The sequence below is a fragment of the Perna viridis genome, chromosome 5 (genome assembly GCF_037379345.1).
Source record: "Perna viridis isolate PV_CMFRI_1.1 ecotype Kerala chromosome 5, ASM3737934v1, whole genome shotgun sequence".
Taxonomy (NCBI): domain Eukaryota; kingdom Metazoa; phylum Mollusca; class Bivalvia; order Mytilida; family Mytilidae; genus Perna; species Perna viridis.
In genome coordinates, this window is record NC_142449.1 from 1,054,042 (window position 1) to 1,077,553 (window position 23,512).

Below are 23,512 nucleotides of genomic sequence, written 5' to 3' on the forward strand. Positions count from 1 at the left end.
ATATATTATTTTTTCAATGTTTTGTGATTTGAGTATTTATATTCATGTTGTTTTTGCAGGAGAAAGTCCGATAATGAAATTAACGAATATATTTTACAGTCTGAACTGTCAAAATGTATTACACAGGAAAGTTAGGATAAAATATCGACAATCACATCCAGTGTCTTGACGGTACACTTATAATAAACATAAACACACTTACCACTAATTTAGTGTCAATTTCTTGTGACAATATATCTAAAACTATTTCAAGAATTCCTGAAAAAGTGAAGGTTTTATGAAGTAGAATAGATACATAATGGTGCTATGAAGAAGAAATATTAGCCTTAGTGAGAGAATCTATAATCTAAGGAACTCAAAACCGATTAAAAACAAGTTTTTGTCTCATACATTTTGACTCCAGATATCTGATTTTCAGTTGTGTTGTAAATCTTATTACACCAATTATATCCCTAGCAAATTCAAATATATTTGCAATTAAAGCATTAAACATTTATATTCAAAATTTATTTCAATAATGACAGAACCTAGAAAAATTCAACAGTAAGGACACACTGATTTGATATTAGTTTGGTTATAACATATATGATAACTAGTTTAAGATTAATGTGAACCGTTTCCAAGTGTTCATTACTTTGATTTCGGTCTGTCACCTAATTTGATGGGTTTTTTATCGATCATGTGAATTCAATCAATTAATACTCCTGCTTTTCCCCATTTGTAACCATTCAGTTCAAGAATTCTGGAAACTCACCATGGCTAATGAGTATATTCTGATTCATATAATGTGGTTCCTCGGGTGTTTTAGGTAGATGACAGAACCTAGAAAACATTCAAAAGTAAGGATTCATTGATTTGATATTATACGAACACCTATTTTTATAAACTCTAAAAAAGGAAACTGTAAGCTCTTAAAGAGTAATCAAGGGAACCAAGGTTATAGCGGTAATCAAACGAATGCAATCCAGAGACAAAGACCAGACATGGAAAACAGACATACACAACAAAGAACATAAAGTAACGAAAATCATACATACAAATGAGCAACTCGGACTCCACTAAACACTAGGAGCATGGACCAGATGCACCGATAGGGTAAGCATCCTGTGGTTTTCTAGAAACACCCGCCGAGTTGCTAATAAAAAGTCAAGTCTGGGGTAGACAAACGAGGGAAGGAAAACTATGACCCGTTGAATAAATCAATTTTCATGGTGCAGATGGATACACCATAACGATCCACGAGTTCATGATGACGACCATAAAACTTCTGTAATGATGACTTCAATCTTCTAGCAACATAACCCTGTTCCTGAAGCCTATTTGTTAGAGTTCTAGCGCGATATAAAACGTCTGCGTAGTTTCTACAAGCTCTGGCATAACATATGAGTTGTGATATGAACACTCCATACGCAGGTGCTGAAGGGATGTTGCCACAGATGAAAGGAAAGTTGACAATTCTGAATGAAAAGTCATCAAGTTTGTTGTAAAACGTCAGCCTCATATATTGACCTACACTTAGAAATCGATGGTAAAAGAAAACTATTAACCAAACTTTACGACAAACGTGATGAATGCAGAATTGTCAACTTCCCTTTCATCTGTGGCAACATATCTTCGGCTCCTGCGTATGGAGTGTTCATATCACAACTCATACGTTATGCTAGAGCTTGCCGAAACTACGCAGACGTTTTGTATCGCGCTAGAACTCTAAGAAATAGGCTTCTGGAACAAGGTTATGTTGCTACAAGATTGAAGTCATCATTACAGAAGTTTTATGGTCGTTATCATGAACTCGTGGATCGTTATGGTGTATCCGTCAGCACCATGAGAACTGATTTATTCAACGGGTCATAGTTTTCCTTCCCTCGTTTGTCTACCCCGGACTTGATTTTTTATGAGCAACTCGGCGGGTGTTTCTAGAAAAACACAGGACGCTTACCCTATCGGTGCATCTAGTCCATGCTCCCAGTGTTTAGTGGAGTCCGAGTTGCTCATTTGTTGTATGATTTTCGTTACTTTATGTTCTTTGTTGTGTATGTCTGTTTTCCATGTCTGGTCTTTGTCCCTGGATTACATTCTTTTGATTACCGCTATAACCTTGGTTCCCTTGGTTACTCTTTTTAAAGTTTGGTCAATAGTTTTCCTTTACCATCGATTTCTAATTGTAGGTCAAGATATGAAGCTGACCGTACAGTGTCTGTAGTATTCTTTATCTCAAGTTCTTTGGGGTAGATGCGATGTTTCAAATCACCGAAATTAGGATTGTTTAAAGATAATACGTCATCTATATAGCGGAAACTGAGATTAAAGGATCTAGCAAAACGATATTCTTTCTTTCGGATCAAAGCAGCTATAAATTTAGCCTCATAAGAGTGAAAGAATAGGTCAGCAAGTAAAGGAGCACAATTTGTTTCCATTGGAATGCCGACCGTTTGTTGAAAAAACACACGTCCACCACACTGGACAAATATGTTGTCGATTAAAAATTCCAGCATTTTGTAAACATCTTCCTGTGTATGTTTGGAAGATGATTTTGAATTATTTCTTACAAAGTATGAGGAATTTCTACCAAGAACGATATATTTGTATCTAGATGTACTATCTTTTTTTGGAAAAACAACGATGTATAATGTTTTTAAGTCAGGATTTTAACTGAGTGTGGGGAATAGAAGTATACAGTATTGAAAAATCATAGGTTTTAATGCTATTATATTCAGATAATAGTCTTGAACTGATTGTCTCCAAAAGATCTTTCGAATTTTTCAGGGTCCGCATTAAATTAATACCACTACGGGAGTAACAAGTGTTGTGGTAGGACTGCAGACCCTCTTTATAGAAGTTTAAAGTTTTGAAAGAAGTTTGGTGGTACATTTTGCAGATCCAGCTATGAAACGTTGTTTGTATGGATTTTTGTGGAGTTTAGTAATCCAGTACATTGACGGTAAATCATAATCATCGTCCTTGGTAGAGAGACCAAAAGAAGATAGCACAGATTTATGGTTTTCCTCAATCTCTTCTTTCGAGAGTGTGTTAGCAGTATAGGTCTTATCACTGCTATTATTTTCTACGTCTACCTCTGATAATAAACATTTGATGTAAAACGTTTTGCTACCAAAAACAATGTTGTTTGGGGATTTGTCTGCTGGTACAAAAACATATTTGTCATGTATAGTAGACAATGTTTTTGCTACATCGGGGTCTTTGAAAACTGATGTAGCTTTGGCACTCATTGACCTACTTAAAACTTTCATTCGTTTAAAAATTAAAGACCTCACGGCCTTTAACCACTTTAAAAGATAATCAATGTCTTCTTGTTCTCGTTATATCCATTTTCTTGCATAGTCCTCGACGGCATCCATAAGAACTTTAAAGTTATAATTCCAATTTATGGAGCGTGGTTCACGGTACTAGGGACCTTTAGAAAGGATATTACGCAGAGATTCGTTTTCAATAATGGTTAAATCTCCCGTAACGACGTGACCAGAAGGATCATATTTGAATGGAGAGTTTTTGCAAGAACAGTCAGGTGGTTTAGCCTTGAAGTCCTCAATCTCGAGGTTCTGCAATAGCCTTTTATAATTGAAAATTTTGGATGTAATGGGTGAAGTATAGAGATATGAAATAATTGGTATGGATTTGTCTTTGAAATATCGGGGAATTTTGTTGGTGGCGTTTTGTGATAAAGTTAGCCAAATTACTTGCATCTATACTTTTGTTGACAAGCGGTGCTGGAAGAAATGATCGTTTTTCTTTATTTAGACTTTTCACACAAACTGGTTTAAAGAGTCTGTGGAAACCAATATCCAAAATGACAAGTCTGTATAATGTTGAGGTGGGGTCAGAAAAAGGAGTGTCGAGACTTGTTTAGTAAAGGGAGTGTAGTAGAGTGAGAGGTATAGAATAAAGTTTGGTTCTAATGTGATGAATTCGAAGAGTTTTTGGTATGAAAGGAAGGAGACCATCTGTGGAGACATCACTAACTTAGGTGACGTATAGTGGCGATGGCCATGACTCCTTTTCCGTCTTGGATTTTTGTCAAATAAATTCATCACATTTATGCTATTGTTATATTGACTTGAAAGGTTTCGAATACTTTTGATGTTGTCATTCCATTCGTAAGATATTACAGTACCTCGTCTGCGTATCCAGTACTCCTCTCTTTCCCTACGATAGTTTTTTACTTAAAACGGGACTGTTCGTAGGATGGTAATTTTTTTTTCTAAAATACGAACTTTCATAGAGAGGATTGAATGGTCTTGTTGATTAAAGTGTTGATAAACTGTCGGGAATTTGATGGTGCTAATTAAAAATTCAATTCAATTTCGCCTTCTTTAGTTAAAAACGAGTGTTGTTTTCTTATGTGTACATTATTCATATACTTACTCTGCTAGTTCATCAAGTATTTCACCCATCAACAATATCTGGTGATCATTTAATTTTTGCCGTGCAAGTCGCCGGAGAACCGGTAAACTTCTTTGCAATTCTCGATGAGTTCTTGCAGAATCTTGCGTTAGTAAAATCTTAACGAAATTAAGAAAGCTCTATTAAGTATTTGTTTTTTTTTGTTATTGTTACATTTATATCATTTTTACTGTGATGCAATTTGAGGGAAACAAATGAGAAAATGTTAAATAAAAAAATAATACGCTGAATTTGTCATAGATTTCGTTGATTTTTGAACCAACTTTTTTTACTTAAATAATGCTTTTTCTTAAAAAGAAAACTAAAATGAATATGTTTGATATGGGATGAGAACAAAAGAAATGAAAGACTAGTACCTGTGCTTTAGAAGCAAGTTGAAACATGTCTGTCTGCGATGAATATAATTTATTAAGAATATCCAAAGATTTGACAACCATTCTGTCAAATTTGTAATTCGATAAATCCTAAAAAAAAACAAAGTCATAGGTCTGTATTCTGAAAAGTTAGACATACAATTATTAAATTTCTTAAATATATATACTTTGCATCAAGGGACTCATATAAATTGACATCATTCTAAAACCTACAATACATTGACATTTTAAAGGTTTAATCAGTAGAATAATAGTAAATTTTTCCTTGATCATCACGAGTTGATTGACCGATATGTAGTTTCTCATATTTAAGACAAGATATTCCCAGTTAGTTTCAATATGTTCAATGGAAAAAAGGACTATTCACAGCACGTCACTGCCATTTTATGTTAGATATAAACGTTTTACTTACCATAACTACAGATGTTGTCGACTCTACTTCAAATATTGAAGAAATTGTAAACATTTCTTTTAGTTCTTTGATAACTTTCTTTTGCTTTCGTAAGGCTTTTCTGTGATAAATAATAATGATTCTACTAGTTACTGAACTAATAATTAAATTTATGAGGTACATATGCTTGATAAAAATTGGCACTCCTTCTCTTTAATACCATGCGCCTGGAAGACAACTTGTTCCAAACTCAATAACCTAAATTCAAAATGGTAAATACTTTCAAGGCAGACACGCCACAAGAAGACGTTTGATGTAATAAACACAAATTGTATATAACATTCAAAGTAAGACCCTTTAATTTACTCACTTTGACTGATCATTTGGATTATAGCTCTCATACATTAATGGCTCCAGTACAAGAGCAGATTTTCCTGAAAATGAGTTCTGTTCACAGTTTTTGAACCTCGTAACAAATGCCTGCAAAATATATATTTAAACACTACACTCAACCCTTTCATTTTGTGTGTGTATACAATACGCAAACTTTGATAAAATGGCGTGCTAATTTGTCTCCAAATAGATATGAACTATAATAACTTATAGAAAGCTTTCTTTTACATGCAAATATTTTATAACTAAATGTATATTTATTTCATTTTAGAATCTACCTGCAAAATAAAAACAATGAAATATATGAAAAAATGTATTTACCTTTAAACGGAGATTTCTTTGGAATGTAAGAAGAAAATCGAGTACCTCCATAGCTCTAAAAACAAATGTTACATGATGTTTATATATACAACGATGTTCAAGACTATAAATATCACTTTGGTGCATCATTATACCCTGCCACATGACAATGGCAAGGTATAATTTGATACTCTCCAAACTTTGCGTGTCCGTCCGTCCCTCGACGGTTTTCAGATAATAACTTTAGAAGATGCTGAAGGTTATTTTTCAAATTTTTGTATAGTTATTAAATTGTAAAATACAGATCATTTTGGATTTTCAGATTGATCATATTATTGATACGAAAGGTTCTTTTAACTACCAAATTTTGAATGAATTGAAATTATCTTTGATAGAATGTTAATGAATTATGAAAATTAGTTATATTTTGGTATTAAAGAATCTGAATAATACTATATGGCGGGAGACCAGTTAATGTCCCATAAGATGCTCTGTTTTTTTTACCTTTCCATTGAATTTCTTTTCAAGTATACCAACTTCTATATATTACATTTGATCATACTCTTACTAGTAAAATCATATTAAAAATAAAATAATTGAATGTTTTTTATTGGATAGCCAGATAAATACTAACTGGTATTTAGCATTAACTACAGCTTCTGCCTCCTGACTTGGTTCAAATCGCCCAGTCGCTCGATATGTGTTGACAGCTTTCTGACCTTCTTTTGTATAACCTTAAAACAAAGCATTAAAAAATAAGCGTCAATTGTCTTTAAAACATTCATACAAAGTCAAATATATTTTATCGAAATCTAGCTACCAAGTTTTGATCATGCGCAATTTTTGTGACTAAGACGTTCACAATACGTTTTCAAATAAGGTTTATCGTGAGTTCTGGGAGATTATGATCGAGCAAAGCCAAAAACTTCAGTTTACAATTCTTCATAATAAGAAGTCATTTTTCTATTATTAATTTCTTCCCGAAAAAACGTTTTCACCACACAATTACCTTTTGCCTTATCTTTTGGAAATGGAACATCATGAGCACCATCCAGTAATGACAGTAGAGGCGTTAACAGTTGTTTGACGTCGTCCATATCGTTATAATATCCAAACTTAACTAAATGTTGTAACAACCGCAACACCTAAACAAGAGTATCGGATAGTATTTCATCTTATTTGATTGTGGATTTAAAAAAAATAAATTTAATACTCAATACAGTTTTAACGTGATACGGATGTGCAGATAAGCAACAAGGCAATTTTTATTGTACTTTACTCCATGTATAGATACGTACGTCTGATGCCACAATGTTAAAGAAAGAGCATTATGTATAATAACATATATCTATGTTAATTGATGAAAGAATATTTCCACCAACAAATATTATACCTGTTCTACAAGTTGGTTATGGCCGATATCTGATGCTGTCATCTGGTTGTTCTGCCTCAAGAACTCTGCCAACCAATCTCTCAGTACAGGGAATATTGTCACAAGGTCTTTGACAACCTAGGAAAAGTTTGGAAATGTAGTTCTCTTAAGACATGTGTTCAAGTAATTAAAATGTTGTAATATTTTAACATGTCGCAGCCTCATATTTTAGTCTATAACAACAAACCAAACATAAATCATTACTAGTGATTTGAATAATAAATATCAAAGTTTAACCTTTATATGCCTTTTCATGTATGCTGATAAACTGAAATAGATGTCGGTGGTAATATTGTTTTATGATGTGGATAATCTAGACATTGATTTATATATATATATGTCATAATGGTCATTTTTGCTCATTTTCTTTTCTTGCTTAAGTAGCACTCCATATAAAAATCCTGCAAAATGTGATTTATGGATGGAAAGCCTACATGTCTTTGTTTTTTGTTTTTGATATTTTGTTGAAAATGTTATAGGTACAAAAATTAACGTGTTGCTTTTCATGAAACACTTGATTTTATGATGAATATGATATAGAATGTACTGAAAATTCAAAATTGAGGAAGATAACTCTATAAATGCACTAAAATACAATAGAAACTGTTGAATTCTCAATGTGAATTAATTCCTTAGCAGACAGATTGGAATGAATAATTATACATTTTATCATATCGACATACAAAGCAACTTAATAAAAAAATAAAAATGTGTAGCCTTTTTGGGGTGACCCCAATATAACAGAATGATTCTTATAAAGATTACTACTTAATACGTATTATTTTGGTTATTTTATGTTCTTTGTTGTGTTGATCTGCTTTTCCTGGATGGTCTTTGTCACCGGATAACATTCTTTTGATTTTCCCGCTAGAATCTTGATTCCCTTGATTACTCTTTTTTTGAAGTGCAAAATAGACAGAGAATAAAACTTATTGTTTGGTAAATACTCCCGAATCTGGTAATGTAGACACCTTCGTCTTTTAAATGAGTGAAGCTTGTTAGTCACATTGGTGAGAAGGAAAGTCAGAATTCAACCATTTACGAAATATGATATTTGAGAAATCGTATGAAATATGATGGACTCTGGTAAAACAAATTAACAACATGCAATTACGCAAGGTCTATATAACATATTTATTACCGCATGCACTTTCTAACAAAATGTTATATAACAATCGATGTATTTGTTGATTGTAAGAACACTGCATATATAACAACTATCCATGCACTATGATTAGAAATGATATACTTAAGCATTCGCGGAGCGGAATGTTACCGGATTATTCGCGACTTGTTCTGTGTCATCGAACTTGATTAGTAACAGCCTTTCATGATAATTTGCCGATGAACAAAAGAGGGAAGGATTGTTTTATCTCTAAATATAACTTTACGTATAAAGTACAAAAACAAACTTTTAATATTGCAAAAATTGATATGATGAACACGTGTTTCCAGGAATTAAATCTCATCAGTAGAATTAGAATCAAATACATAGAAAGATCTTAATTTAAAAAAATAAATGCATAAATGAAGTACTCAAAACCGAATCATGTCTTACTATATATATAGTAATTACTTTCAATCTCGATATGCACCAATTTTTTTAAGTAAGAAAAAGGCGTTGAAATTGACTCGAAAGATCGGAGGAAGAAAATTCAACGTAATCTAATAACATAAAATTGATTACTTTTAAATTGTTTCGCTATCGGTAGCATTAGCTATTCTAAGTGAAGTTTTAACAAACTAAGTTTGCGTTCTCTTGATTTTCTAAAGACACCGACTTTAAATGATCATTGCACTACTAGTATAGTTAAATATAATTGTATTCAAAGACGGAAATAGCACAATTGTTGAATTTTGAAGGTGACCACTATGTAATTGTTGATATTTTCCAATCTCTCCGTTTCATTGGGAATAGCTTTGGGACAGATTCTGGTAAAAAAAAATAAGTTATTCTGTAAACATTTTTAATATCGTCAATTTAATTTCATATACAAGTATAGTATTTTGCGATCAAGAAAATTTCTTAACTGAAAACAGTTTGACTGGCAACGCAGAAAAATCCAAAATAATCCGTTAACATTCAACAATGAGGTATGATTCATTTCTAAACTTGAACATGCATAAGCTTTACATAACGTCTCATAGAGCTTAAAGTTATACCAACACAGTTTCAAAGACAAAAGTTGATGAAAAGAGAAATAAATTCACAATATAATGAAAGATTATGACATAAGCTTTAGATATTCGAGACAAATCCTATGATACAAGATAATCCTATTTAGAATTTGAATGGAAAAGAAGAAAATAAGATCCAGATATTAAAGAACAATAAAATGTACATAACATCGTCACAACGATGCTAACCTCGCCTGAATCTCGACTTTGTGAACTTGGAGACACCTAAAATATATACACACTTACACTGATATAGTTTATTTTTGTTGTTGTAATGATCTGGTCTATAGAAAGTAGCAGAAAATGATAATATTTCTATTGTCACATTTAGCCTCATTTAGTTTTCAATGTTCTGACAACTAATATAGATGTTGATCTCAAAATACAACTATTATGTAAAACAGTAGAATTCTGTTTTCTTATTGACAACATTATAAGCATTTCAACTGAATGTTAATCCAAATACATCTACTATGTTAGTCTGAAGTTACAACAATGAAGTGGGTGTATTCAATCTTGGAAACACATAATGCATACAACTTACAAAACTTTGGTCTCTGTCAGAATCTTTTGATCCAACATATTCATACACAAAACAAATGTTAGGATGGTCAAGGACGGAATAGTTGTTCCCGACATCCACGAATAATGCTAGAAGAAAAGATAGTTATAGAAAAAATATGCAATAAACGAGTATTTGGCAAGTGAATTATTTCCAAATTTATCATACAAAAACTGATTTGTGAATCCACCCGTCTTTGTGAAATTGGATATTATAGATACATAATCATACCTAAATATAATCGTGTCAAATACTGCTTCATGTTACCTACCGCCAATATTACTAGAATAAATGAATAATACTGTAGTATTGTTGAACTGTTGAAGTGTTTTAAGTAAATCAGTCTTTGAATGACTACAGACAATTGAACCGAAACCTATAGCTCCATTTGAATGACTACAGGCAATTGAATCGAAACATTTAGTTCCCTTTGAATGACTACAGACAGTTGAACCGAAACCTATAGTTCCCTTTGAATGACTACAAACAATTGAATCGGAACCTTTATTACCCCCTTATGCGCTTGTAGTGTATTTATGATACTGATTATTCCAATGTCAGACACAAAATAAACTGTTAACTTACCAATGATAAGTTCACAATATTTGGCTCTGATACAGTCAGGAAGCAGGTCAGCTGTTAAACAAAGATACGCATCCTCCCATGTTAGGTATCCATATTCTCGCGTTATTGCATGAACAGCTAGATCATTTCGTCCCTGAAAGATAAACGAACATACCATGTAATGTAATATTGAAAGGTATGAATTAAACCTTTCTATGCAAGTTCTTACTGATTACATAACTTTCCATTGGACACGTTATTATAATGTTATTAATAAAACAAGAGTACCTTATCAAAATTCTTTATGATTGAAATAATTGCTTTAGATAAATTGAAATATCACTTTAAAGATGTATTAACTTTAAAAAATAAATTAATTCCATTTCCAATTCATATTTCTCACCCTGCTCATTCTAAATCTACAAACCACAAATGGACAACCAAATGACAAACTATCATAACTTACAAAGCTTAGAGCTTTGAACAATTCAAGCTGATGTAACAGAAACTGGTACTGATCTTCATCAAATTCTGAACTGTCCGGCTAAAATGCATCAAGGAGAAATATTATTCTAATAACATCCGCGACAACATTCAGACACGTACAAGTATTTAAATTTTACATCAACCAATTTGAAAAAAAGTTTCTAGATCGGTCAATTAAATATGACTTTCCTTGTGCTCCAAGTGTGTGTGTGGTTGTACGTTTCTTATATATATATATATATATATATATATATATATATATATATATATATATATATATATATATATATATATATATATATATATATATATATATAAAACAAATGTTATAGGTTGATTCAAAATGCGTTGTATAGAAAATATAAAGAATGCCTAAATTAGTTTCTAAATATAACATTTTGCATTATGAAATTGGATCTCTTAAACTTGTTCATTAAGTAGAAAATGGATGATAGTGGATAAGAAAATACTCGCTTGCTAGAATTTAGAAATAACCAGTAAATATACAGAGACGGTTAATCTCCGCGAAAAAAAAATTATTCACTTATTTATTTCATGATACAATCTGAACAAGTCCTTACATCCACAAATAAGTGTAGTGGTATCCATGGTTTACTTCTATCGGTACATAAATAAACAATATTTGGTCGTTTATTAATATTTTGTCCACGGTCTGTAGTATATACACTTCCCTGAAACAATAATGCAAAATTGTTCTTTACAACATTTTGGACAGTTTTCACCGCTAAACATCAACAATGCAAGATATGTAAACTTCAGCAAGAATATCATTAATGGTATTGAATACTTTAGATAGTCACTAGAATAAGTAAAAGAAACTCTTTTTATTTATATATTTCTAAGTAGCAGTCTTTATAATATTCATGGACATCAAAAATCCACCGAATTCAGTTTTCTTTCTTGTTCAGAAACCGTTATAGATCACATAACCAGTCTTAGTTTTTGGGGGTCGCGCTTTTGAGATAAAATTTATTGAGAGTGTACATATAATTAGCACTTTGCAAGAATTATCGTTCTTGAATTTGTTTGATTTGGTTAATCTTAGTGCGAGGTTAAAGTGTAGTTTTCTCAAAAGTACAGATCTAAATATAGAAAGGACAATTGTCACATAAAAGTATAGTATATTTAGACCGAAAAAGCACCGTATGATCCATAGCTATAATGCAAATGCGCTTTCGTAAAATACACAAGGCTGTGCATAATTCGAAATCTTTAAAATAAATGTATATAGTCATCTTATATAACTCTTCTGTCCCAATGAATGGATAGTATTGATCAACATCAGACTTTATTGATTTTAGCGATAGCTTCCGATTATCTCGTGACATCATTAAGTCGGTTTGGTTCTGATAAGAGCTCGCTGTACTGCAGTTCCATATGTAAAAAAAATCTTCCGAAAATATTTCTACGCATTTTTTAATTACCAATTCATGCTGTCTTATCAAGCTTTCAAAAAGTGCTTTGACCGGCAACACGCACTCGTTGGCAATAGCCATTAGCTTTCCATCTTAAACACTAGTTGCAACTCATGTCGTTCACAATGCTGTCCGACATCTCTTTTTCTGTGTGTTGTGGCTGGATATAATTAGGAGCAAGTCCCAAATTTGCATCGTTACCAATACCTAATTTCTTTCACTTTACAAACCGACTTAATGAAGTCACACTCCATCAATCATGGTAGCAAATTAATGACATTACCTCTTCACTTTTCAGCCAGTGATCTACAATATACGTCTGGTTGTTTGGTATTGCTACCCCATCACAGACACAAAGTACTTGTAACAGGTCAAGGAATCGGTAATTCTGTAAATTATTAAAATAGTAGAGTTTGATGCAGTCGAACAAAATACACAACAGTACCATCATGGAATCGAACTCAAGACCCTTTGCATGTTATCCGACGCTCTTAAAAATTAGTTAATAAAATACAACACAATGGACGCTTCCATTATACGGTTCGTTCCACTTAAACCACAGATTTATGTAATGTTATTTGTTCATACCAGTGGTTCGTCTCAGGAGACAAACCAGACAAACCGGGCGTAAAACTAAAGAAAGTTGGTTCGTACAGGTTAATGGACAAAATGCAAGCTCATTGGTAAACGCATCTTTCAAAATAAGGTGATTATCAAAGTGAATCCTTTTTAGAGTTTTGCATTATATAAATAGTGTCTTTTAATGAGAGGAAGTGACAAAATCCCAAAAATACATTTTCCTCAAAGTCGTTTCGTTGATGACATAAAAATATATTTTAAAAAATGCTTCCGTTATAAAATGATTATTAAAGCTTCAAAAATGTAAACTTAAAAAAAACATATGAAAAGTCAGGGACTCCTTTTAAATCCTTTTTAAAGAAATGAGACATTTAAGTATTTTTTATCGAAGCTATAATAAGATCGTGATTTTTCTTACCTCAGTTTCACGTAACAACTTTATGAAAATATCAATATGTGTCTCTGTAATCCTGTCAACAATCTTCCTCTTGTCTCTGATTAGTTCTACTATCATCTGAGCTACGTTCAAACCTATTCCACCCTTTATAAAAACACGTCAAATACATTATAACATACCATTTAACTTCTATATTTATATACAGTAAGAAAATTGACTCATTATAAAAGGAAATGCAACTGGATCAAATAGTTCAAATACCAAAATTGAAACAAAACAAAAACAACCCTAATGAAAATACATACCATCTTCAATAATTAAATAAGTTATTTTCTACAGGTACTCTAAGGCATTTGTCATATAGTCTTCAATTTAACCAAAATACCTTTTGTGTAAACTGTGTTTGAAAGAAATCGATGTATTTTGCAAAGTATAAAGCGTTTTTTCTACTTTTTCCAATCATATAAGCATGTAAGACATCATAAGCTTCCTTGAATATCCTGATCATATGTGATTCTTCGTCTCCTTCTCTGAGAGGACACTGGAGAAGATTGACCAACAAATCAATTACCTATAATACAATAAAAGTCATATGTAGATAATATACTGATCAAAATGTAGTACATGTAATGTATATATCTGAGAATACCACCTATGTCTTGGAAATATTTGTCAAAGAAAATATAAGACAGATATTACATAGATTAAGTTGTAATCTATTCAATTTAACCTAACATTGAAGTAACAACAGAATATTCCTGTTCATCTTTTTGTATTTTAAACTTTTCAGTTGATTAAATAGGATATAAATTACATTGTTACATTGTTTTTGAAAAGTTGGACACCAAAGTGATGTCCCTATACTACAAACTTTCTTTTAGATCTGTTTTATATGTTATGGGCTGTAATGTAATTTATCATAGTGTTATAATATACCAAGTAATACTTACTCTTAGGTTTCTCATGAGTTTTTGCCTGTCTTTATAAGGTAGTCCATCAACAACCATAAAGTGTTTTACTTCTCGTAATGCCTAAGAAATAAGACAGTTAATTAATAACAATATTTACATGTATCAACCAAATTGAAATAAACATCTTTATTAGCAATGATAAATATTTCAAAGAAATTAAAACACATTAAACTTACTGAAAAATAAATTTCATTGAACAACAACAATATGAACCTTGTAAATTATGATACACGAGTTTCAAAGAATAACTTCCCATCTGCAGCATTGGAAAAAATAATTAAAAGGAAGATGGAGATCCAATAATAAAGGGTATTTTATCAGGACCTCTAGTCCACCAGCGGTGTGTAACAGTTTATACTTACTGTGATAATTCCATGAGTTTTCTTAGCATTAAGGTTTGGATTTTGCTGAAGCTAAAATATGTAGAAACAATTTACACCTGTCAAAATGAAGTTCTATCTCAAATAGTTTGTATCAGAAAATATTTTAAATCAAAAGTAAAACTTTTATTTTTATTGGATAATTATTAAAACAGTTCGTTTCAACCTGACATCAGAAATTTTCTTTATAAGACCTTCCATGATATTTTCAATTGAATAAAGGTGGTATTTTTCCTTTCATCTGTGGCAACATCCCGTCAGCAGCTACGTATGGAGTGTTCATATCACAACTCATACGTTATGCCACAGATTGCCGATACTACGCAGATTTTTTGTATCGCGCTAAATCTCTAACAAATAGGCTTCTGGAAAAGGGTTATGTTGCTACAAGATTGAAGTCATCACTACAGAAGTTTTATGGTCGTCATCATGAACTCGTGGATCGTTATGGTGCATCCATCTGCACCATGAAAACTGATTTATTCAACCGGGTATAGTTTCCCTTTCCTCGTTTCCCCGGACTTGACTTTTTATGAGCAACTCGGCGGGTGTTTCTAGAAAAGCGGAGGACGCTTACCCTACCGATGCACCTGGTCCATGCTCCCAGTTTTAAGTGGAATCCGAGTTGCTCATTCATTTGCTTTTGTTACTTTGTATGTATGATTTTAGTTACTTTATGTTCTTTGTTGTGTATGTCTGTTTTCCATGTCTGGTCTTTGTCCCTGAATTACATTATTTTGATTACCGCTGTAACCTTGGTTCCCTTGATTATTCTTTCTATTGTCTGTATTGTGTGTAATTGAAACTATTTAGGGTCTCACCAAACAATTTGATAAAAGTTTGTCTTGTTTATAACGCTCTTGAGTTTACTATGAATGAGTAAACTTGGTAATTGAAGACATATCACACTGAGAAAAATAAAATTTGTCAAACTGTTAATGTTCAGTAAGCTTAAAAATATGTAAATTTAGCTAGATCATGAATAGCATTGTTGGTCCATAGAGTTCACAGTAGTGTTCGAAGACATAGGCTTCTGGAAAAGGGTTATGTTGCTACAAGATTGAAGTCATACGTAAAAAAGGCCACCGATATTAATTATGAAATAATTTAGTTCAAATTTTGGTCGAAGTTTAACGATTTATTCATAGATTATGAACGGGTTTTTAAAATTTCTTGTCATAAAAAAATTGTTTTGTTTAAATTTGTAAAGATAAACGAAAAAAAACACTAATATTCTTTTAGAATCATCTAAAAAGAAAATATTGGGTCACTGATTTGTTTCTCATTAAAAAATAACTACTTCCCATTACATTTATGCAAATCATATTTCCAACCAACAACCTACCATTTTAAAAGAATATTTTAAATATAGGATGTTAAAAGTGTAATTCATGGCATTATGTCAAACAGTTCTTCAATTAAAAAAAAAACCACAAATTTCTGTATTTCGCAAGAAACCAGAAGGTATGCTTCGTGTACCTTAAGATTCATTGCAGTACAATTCCAATACAATGCAGAAACTAACTCAAGGCTTTCAGGTTGAACGTTTGTACGTTTAACATGAGTTTTATTAAGTATGAATTTGGTTTCGTTCCATTGTTGCAAAACATTAAATAAACACATTCCGTCTGTTTATTTGAAAGCGGAAATTAATTCAGTGCTTTGAGAAGTATGTATAGATGAATTGATTCATATGGAAAGTGTCAGACCTGATTTATATTATGTAATTCAGCAATGTAAATAAAATATTCAATTCATTATTTGTAAACGTGTCAGGATTTTTCTGACTAATATTCGTTGTAACAATGTTGTAAATATTTCATTTGTTAATTAATTGGTCGTTATATTGGAATTGTTTACTTACATCTTGAATTAAATTGAACAGAAACGGTACAATTCCTGCAACATAATTAAAATTCTGAGTATCATTTGTCATCACTTGTTGAATGGTGTAAGCGTCGTCGTACATACTCTCACTGGAAGCTGAAACCTTAATATAAAAATATGTGATTGTTATTTTCAATAGCAGATTAAAAATTCAATTCGATTTATTAAACTGCAGGAACAATAGTTTATGTCGATAGATATAATTGTCCGAGTTTTTTTAATTTTTAAATGTCGTTAAAATCAATATGAAGAGATACAAGTCCTTGAGATGAAAAATAGAACATTGCAATCTAATAAACTGTGAAATTATCGTGTTCCTTCCGTTGTGTTACCTTTCTGACGGCTGCACTGTCCCACCTCAGGCCGTGCATCGATTTATCTTTCCCACTGTCTGTACTGATCTGACGTTCATAGTCTTCATCTGAAATTCGAAATAAAACTGATTGTTTTCTATCCAAATAAGAGCGTCATAATTTTATAATTGTAATCCTTAAGAAATGATTATCGGTATTTAACTTGACCAACGATTTGACAAAGCTAGAAATGTAAAGAAAGCTTGAAATAAATTTTAATAGTGTGCTATTATAAAGCAAAGAATAAGATGATAAGAATCTTGGCGTTATATCCCACCTTTAAGGGCATGTAGCCAGCATCCGGTCAACATATGCTCAATACGGGCATAACTCTCAAATTGAATTTCATCCCTCTCCTACAAAAATAAAACCATTATATGATATTAACATTAGTATGTTTGTTTTATAATATACATGTATATAAAAAGGCATGATACATCATTAACATACATGTATATAAAAAAGGCATGATAGTAGTTTACCATTCAATGCTAGATCAAACACTACTTAACAACGAAGAAAAAAATCACACTATCATGCCTTTTTATATACATGTATGTTAATGAAGTATCTGTGATTTACATATGTGGTCAGTGTCACTCATTTAGTAGGTTTTGCCGTAATGGCGAGGGCAAACCAATTAACAGCCGTTGAAGGTTCAGCCTGCATTAATATTTTAATCAAACGACTGATATGGCTTTTTCTATGTCTTTGTAAAAAAAATCGTAATATCAATAACACATAAAGGAATTGTACTTGATAAATATGACTCTTATTTAAAAAGTAAAATTAACCTTTAAAACAGAATGTAATCTGAAAACCGTTCTTGGGTCGCTCGGATCTGGAACTAATGATACATCTAACTTTGAGTCTATACATAGATACTGTCTGGTCAACATGTGTCGTAATCTCACTTGTTGTTCCCATCGTAAGACATCACCTGTAATATAATCAACCGTTTACGTAATACGTCAAACGTAGTCAACACGTGTCGTAATCTCACTTGCTTCTTGTTCCCATCGTAATATTTCAACTGTAATATAATCACTTGTTTATGCAATGCATCAAAAGTAGTATATTAGTTGTTGTACTAGCTGTACTAGTTGTAACGTATTTGCTGTCATACAAATGTTATTGAACCTTTCATTGTTGTATCACCTGAATCATTTATGTTATCATGTGTAACGCACTCTTTTGTTCTTGAACCTGTTTGTATCCGTTATCAGTATTATTGAGTTATCTATAACGTGATCATTTATGTCTGTGTCACCTGTAACGTAATCATGTGTAATTTTGTCACCTGAAAAGTAATCATTTGTGATTGTGACACCAGTAGCGTAATTATTTGTGAATGTTTCACCTGTAACTTAATCATTTGTGTCCAGTCAGCAGTAGTGTAAATATTTGTGAATGTGTCACCTGTTACTTAGTCATTTGTGATAATGTCACCAGGAACTTGATAATTTGCTATTCCTTCACCTATTACGTAATAATTTATTATTGTAAAATGCTGTATCGACTGAAAGAGTAATCAAAGGAACCAAGGTTACAGCGGTAATCAAAAGAATGTAATCCAGGGACAAAGACCAGACATGGAAAACAGACATACACAACAAAGAACATAAAGTAACTAAAATCATACATACAAAGTAACAAAAGCAAATGAGCAACTCAGACTCCACTTAAATCTGGGAGCATGGACCAGGTGCACCGGTAGGGTAAGCGTCCTCTGCTTTTCTAGAAACACCCGCCGAGTTGCTCATAAAAAGTCAAGTCCGGGGTAGACAAACGAGGAAAGGAAAACCATGACCCGTTGAATAAACCAGTTTTCATGGTGCTGATTGATACACCATAACGAAGTTCATGATGACGACCATAACACTTCTGTAGTGATGACTTCAATCTTGTAGCAACATAGCCCTGTTCCCGAAGCCTATTTGTTAGAGTTCTAGCGCGATACAAAAAGTCTGCGTAGTTTCGGCAAGCTCTGGCATAACGTATGAGTTGTGATATGAACACTTCATACCCAGGAGCCAAAGGGATGTTGCCACAGATGAAAGGAAAGTTGACAATTCTGAATCACGTTTTTCGTAAAGTTTGGTCAATAGTTTGAAACATTGAAAAATATTGAAACATAATCATTTGATATTGTTTGTTTCAAGGTAGGCTTTCAACAAACCATTATATCTTTTCAAGAATACAACTGGGGAAAACCTACATCAGATTTCAAATAACGTGTCCAGGCTGTTACAGCACAGCTCTACCAACAGGATATTGTTTCATGACATAAATACACATATGTCTTTATGACATTTATCGTTCATTTCCCGGGCTACAAAGTACAGAGCTTTTCAACAATTAGCATTTACAACGTCGTTATGTAATTAAGGTATATTACACAGAAATCATAATCGACCATAACGTCATGTTCAATCTTAACGGTAATATCACTCTTTCTCAAAATAACCAGCAAGAATCTAACATATAATACCAAGCTTCTCATTATGTAACATGTATCCATTCTTTAAATAGGTAATAAACAATGAATGTGTTAATAGCTATCGTGTTAATGCTTTTCTCTACTCACTTTTCTCTCAATTAGCATGAACGTACAAAAATTATGTGAAAATATGTGTCTACACATTTCGATAAAGACATTTCCTCAACAATTTTGATGCATCAAACTTTTTTTCACAATTGCAAAAACATTGCACATTCCACAAAACAAAGACTGTGATTGATTTTGGTTGGTTTTGCCTTTAACAGTTTCAGAGGTTCAATATAATGGTTTTGGGACAAGCATTTATTTTACGTATTTTAATAACAGGATATTTTCCAATAGGTGAATCTAAAGGTGCATTTTTCGCCTGCCTGTTTATGAAATGGTTAAACTGAAAATTGCTCAGAAAGGAAGTAAATTCGTCAATAAATCTCTTTATTGAGATGCATTATTAACAGTTATATGATCTAAAATTAAGCTGGGCATTCTTTGACATGATAGGTTTTCCACTGTACTAAAAAGTTATCAAAGAAACCAAGATTCTAGCAGATATCAAAAGAATGTAATCCATGGACAAAAAACAGGCATAGAAAAGAACATAAAATTACCGACGTAATACGTACAAAGCAACAAAAGTAAATGAGCAACTCGGACTCCACTAAAAACTGAGAGCATGGACCAGGTGCACCGGCAAAGTAAGAGTCTTCTGCTTTTCTATAAATATCCGTCAAATTGTTCATAAGAAGCCAAGTACAGGGTAAACGAACATGGAAAGGAATTCTATGACATGTTGAACAAATCAGTTTTCATGGTGCATATGGAATGCGGGATTTTTTGGATTCGATTAGCTATAAAGTCAGCCCCACCTGAATAAAGAATTGGTCAGCGAGTAGCGGAGCAAAATTTTTCCCATTTGAATGCCGAATTTTTGTTAAAAAAACCCATCCACCACGCTGGACAAGTAAGTTTTTGTAAAAATATTCCTGCATTTTGATAAAATCTTCTGCGATATTTGGGAGATGATGTGGAATCTTTTTTATATGTATTTTCTAATGTATGTTTATGTTATTTAGCAGTATAATATTATGATATTATGATATTATGTATATTATGATATTATGTATATTATGATATTATGATATTATGTATATTATGTATATGGTTGAGCACGTTATCTACAGTCGCCTTAGTGTATTTTAGTTTAAAACCAACAGTTCTTAAGGCACTATGACATTGTAAAAACGAATGAAACAGTGTGCTAACACAATTACATGCAACGCTTTGATCATCTTTATGAGTAAAGATATTATGAGTATAAATCAAAGACGCCAACATGGTTGTTCTCCAAACCGACATGTATACGTAGCCACAAACATTTGCTAAATGTATGTTCTGGGGCGTACATATGAAACATAGACTAGCCATATGTATATAAAGATTAAAAAACACAATTTTTTCCATATAAATGGTGTTAAAATGACGCTTCGAAAAAAGAAATACAAACTTAATCGAAAATCAAGTTAAAGAAATATTACAACAGATTTATGCTACGGATATTAAGTTAGGCGTAGACCGATCTTTAACAAATAGATGTATCACTGTTGACAACTTTCCTCCTGAAATTCTAATTCCAGTAGTATACAAAAACATGTTCACAGCGGCATGCCTGTACATCCATCTGCTACTGTCAATAATTATATACCATGCTAGATCTATTATATACCATGCTAGATCTATTATATACCATGCTAGATCTGTATCTATGACATTTGTAAACCTCAAGTTCAACACACAAACAACGATTTTAAAAACTAGTAAGGAACATTCCTTTCATTACATAATTGTGCGTACATTCGCCCGACGATCTGTATAAAATGTTAAAACCAATATTTTTATTTAAAGGTGTGATGAGCAAAGGTTCAATTACATGGAATGTAAAAAAAAGGGAGCATGGATAACTTTAGGAATGTAAACCACTTAATGAAATGTAAAATTAATCTCTCTGAACAACCTGACAACATTAGCTGGGTTCTGTCACGCGTCTGATGTTTTAACTGCTATCATCAGAAATCAGTTTCTTTAATAAATCTTTATTTGATTATTGTGTAATGTCTTCTTCTAATACATTATCATCAATTAGTGTTATTATGCAAAATACATCGCGCAAATAAATAATGTCTTACTGTTGCTGCTTGAAAGCGAGATAACAATTAAGATATTTTTAATATTTTCTCAATGGTAAAACCAACAATTCTTGAATGACAATATAATCAGAGCTAGAGAGGTCTCATCGATATATATACACCGTATGTCACTTATCGTACGTTGGATGACGTCCGAATTCATAGTGGATAAGGGACGATTTTTATTGTAGGAAGAGTTATTCTATACTCAGCCTTTGTCGTTAGACATAGGGAAGAAAAACGTTACTCTCTAGTGTAGCGGAAATGGCCGAGTATTTCAGATTGTTTAAAAATTATATTGAAAAAACGATAGACATGTCTGTATACGTTGGTCATTTTTCCTACACTAAACACAGAAATCCAGAAGACTTTCAAAAGATGTAATTTGGTGTTAAACTGAAATCCCATCCTCGGTGGATCTAATAAATTTATATCGATTATCGTTATGAGGACTTCAGTGACTTCAGAGTCCAAGCCTAGGCTTTGAAGTACGTTTTGATTATGTCATTGCACATTGCAACTATCGATAACAAAGTCATTCAATCTCATTCATGGTTAAGTGAAGTGTATAGATAATATTACTCAGGAGAATAAGCACACCAAAAAACTACAAATCGCTAACAATTTAAGATTGAATGCGTAAAAATCACCTATAGTATGTAACTTATCACCCTTAGAGTATCATCAAAATTATCTTCAATTTGCAGTGATTGTGAACAGAGATGATGTAATGCTTACCGTCCAGAATACTATGTTCTGCCTCTATCTGCCAGTAGGTTATACCAGAAGTAGATGGTGAGAGTGACTTCGGTCGGTGTTGATCAATGACCCGTATTCTGAAGTGAACTAAAAACAAAAAAGTGACCACGTATACATAAAATCTCCGTAAAAGTTGAAGCAGCCCAAAATCGATAGGAATACTTGTTTAATGATGTTTGACCTGTCTGACTATGAATTAACTGATAATCCTGGGTGATGTACGACAGTGCAAGATTCATCAAAATCAATTCATTTCTTTAATAAGTTGTGATTACAGCTGAAAAGAAACCTTCACAAACTTTTTGATAAGTTTATAAATATATTTGATATTCGATATAAGCCATTTATATCTAAAATAAAACTACTGAAAAACAAATTGTTTCTTGCTAACTTGATATACAAATATAACACCTACCATCTTCTGTGACACAGTCATCAAACAGTCCTTCGGCCACTAGATATGCTTCTAATTCTTTGTGGAATAGCCTTAACACCGATCCTCCCTAAATTGAGAAATATGCATGGCATGTTAAGCACATGTACGTTAAAAAATTTGAATTGGTTAGATTTTAATGATAGTAATATGAATTAGGTGTGGTTGTTTTTCTGGTGCTATAATCGGAACGCTTTTATGAATGAAATTATCTCTTTATTTATTTCAAGAATCAAACATAATACAATTCCCTTGCGTAATGAATATCAACATCCTAAACCTCAAACATTCTGAAAACAACACCCAAAACATATCAAACAACAAATTAAATTAGATTTGTTCAAACTTCCGTACGAAATGTGGCAGGATGAGGAAAACGTACAATCAAAGCATTAATAACAAAATACGAACCCGAACAAATCTTTCCTGTTCCGGAATCTCCCGATAACTTCCTATCAGAGTATAACTAGACCTCTCAACGCCAAGATTTAACTCTGACCTAAGGTGATGAAACATCCAAAATAAGCTACAT

At 32.3% G+C, this 23,512-nt stretch overlaps 1 protein-coding gene across 9 annotated transcripts in view; it reads right to left on the bottom strand.

Annotated features, from left to right (window-relative positions):
* LOC148615530 (inositol 1,4,5-trisphosphate-gated calcium channel ITPR2-like) overlaps positions 1-23,512 on the bottom strand; it is an 83,973-nt gene that overhangs the window by 24,862 nt on the left and 35,599 nt on the right. For 5 of the 9 annotated variants that reach the window (XM_088581825.1, XM_088581824.1, XM_088581826.1 and 2 more), the window contains exons 9-35: positions 23,392-23,479; positions 22,963-23,050; positions 22,527-22,634; positions 17,900-18,045; positions 17,383-17,461; positions 17,085-17,173; positions 16,730-16,855; positions 14,848-14,898; positions 14,465-14,545; positions 13,900-14,085; positions 13,536-13,658; positions 12,822-12,926; positions 11,684-11,794; positions 11,083-11,160; positions 10,638-10,770; positions 10,035-10,141; positions 9,680-9,715; positions 7,274-7,390; positions 6,890-7,025; positions 6,515-6,614; positions 5,902-5,956; positions 5,558-5,667; positions 5,209-5,308; positions 4,779-4,886; positions 4,384-4,520; positions 755-822; positions 203-258 (exon numbers count right to left, since the gene is read on the bottom strand). In XM_088581825.1, the coding sequence (XP_088437951.1) occupies positions 203-258; positions 755-822; positions 4,384-4,520; positions 4,779-4,886; positions 5,209-5,308; positions 5,558-5,667; positions 5,902-5,956; positions 6,515-6,614; positions 6,890-7,025; positions 7,274-7,390; positions 9,680-9,715; positions 10,035-10,141; positions 10,638-10,770; positions 11,083-11,160; positions 11,684-11,794; positions 12,822-12,926; positions 13,536-13,658; positions 13,900-14,085; positions 14,465-14,545; positions 14,848-14,898; positions 16,730-16,855; positions 17,085-17,173; positions 17,383-17,461; positions 17,900-18,045; positions 22,527-22,634; positions 22,963-23,050; positions 23,392-23,479 (2,722 nt within the window). The remainder of the gene's footprint in view (positions 1-202; positions 259-754; positions 823-4,383; positions 4,521-4,778; positions 4,887-5,208; positions 5,309-5,557; positions 5,668-5,901; positions 5,957-6,514; positions 6,615-6,889; positions 7,026-7,273; positions 7,391-9,679; positions 9,716-10,034; positions 10,142-10,637; positions 10,771-11,082; positions 11,161-11,683; positions 11,795-12,821; positions 12,927-13,535; positions 13,659-13,899; positions 14,086-14,464; positions 14,546-14,847; positions 14,899-16,729; positions 16,856-17,084; positions 17,174-17,382; positions 17,462-17,899; positions 18,046-22,526; positions 22,635-22,962; positions 23,051-23,391; positions 23,480-23,512) is intronic. The other 4 variants (XM_088581829.1, XM_088581831.1, XM_088581827.1 and 1 more) reach the window with 1 other exon arrangement.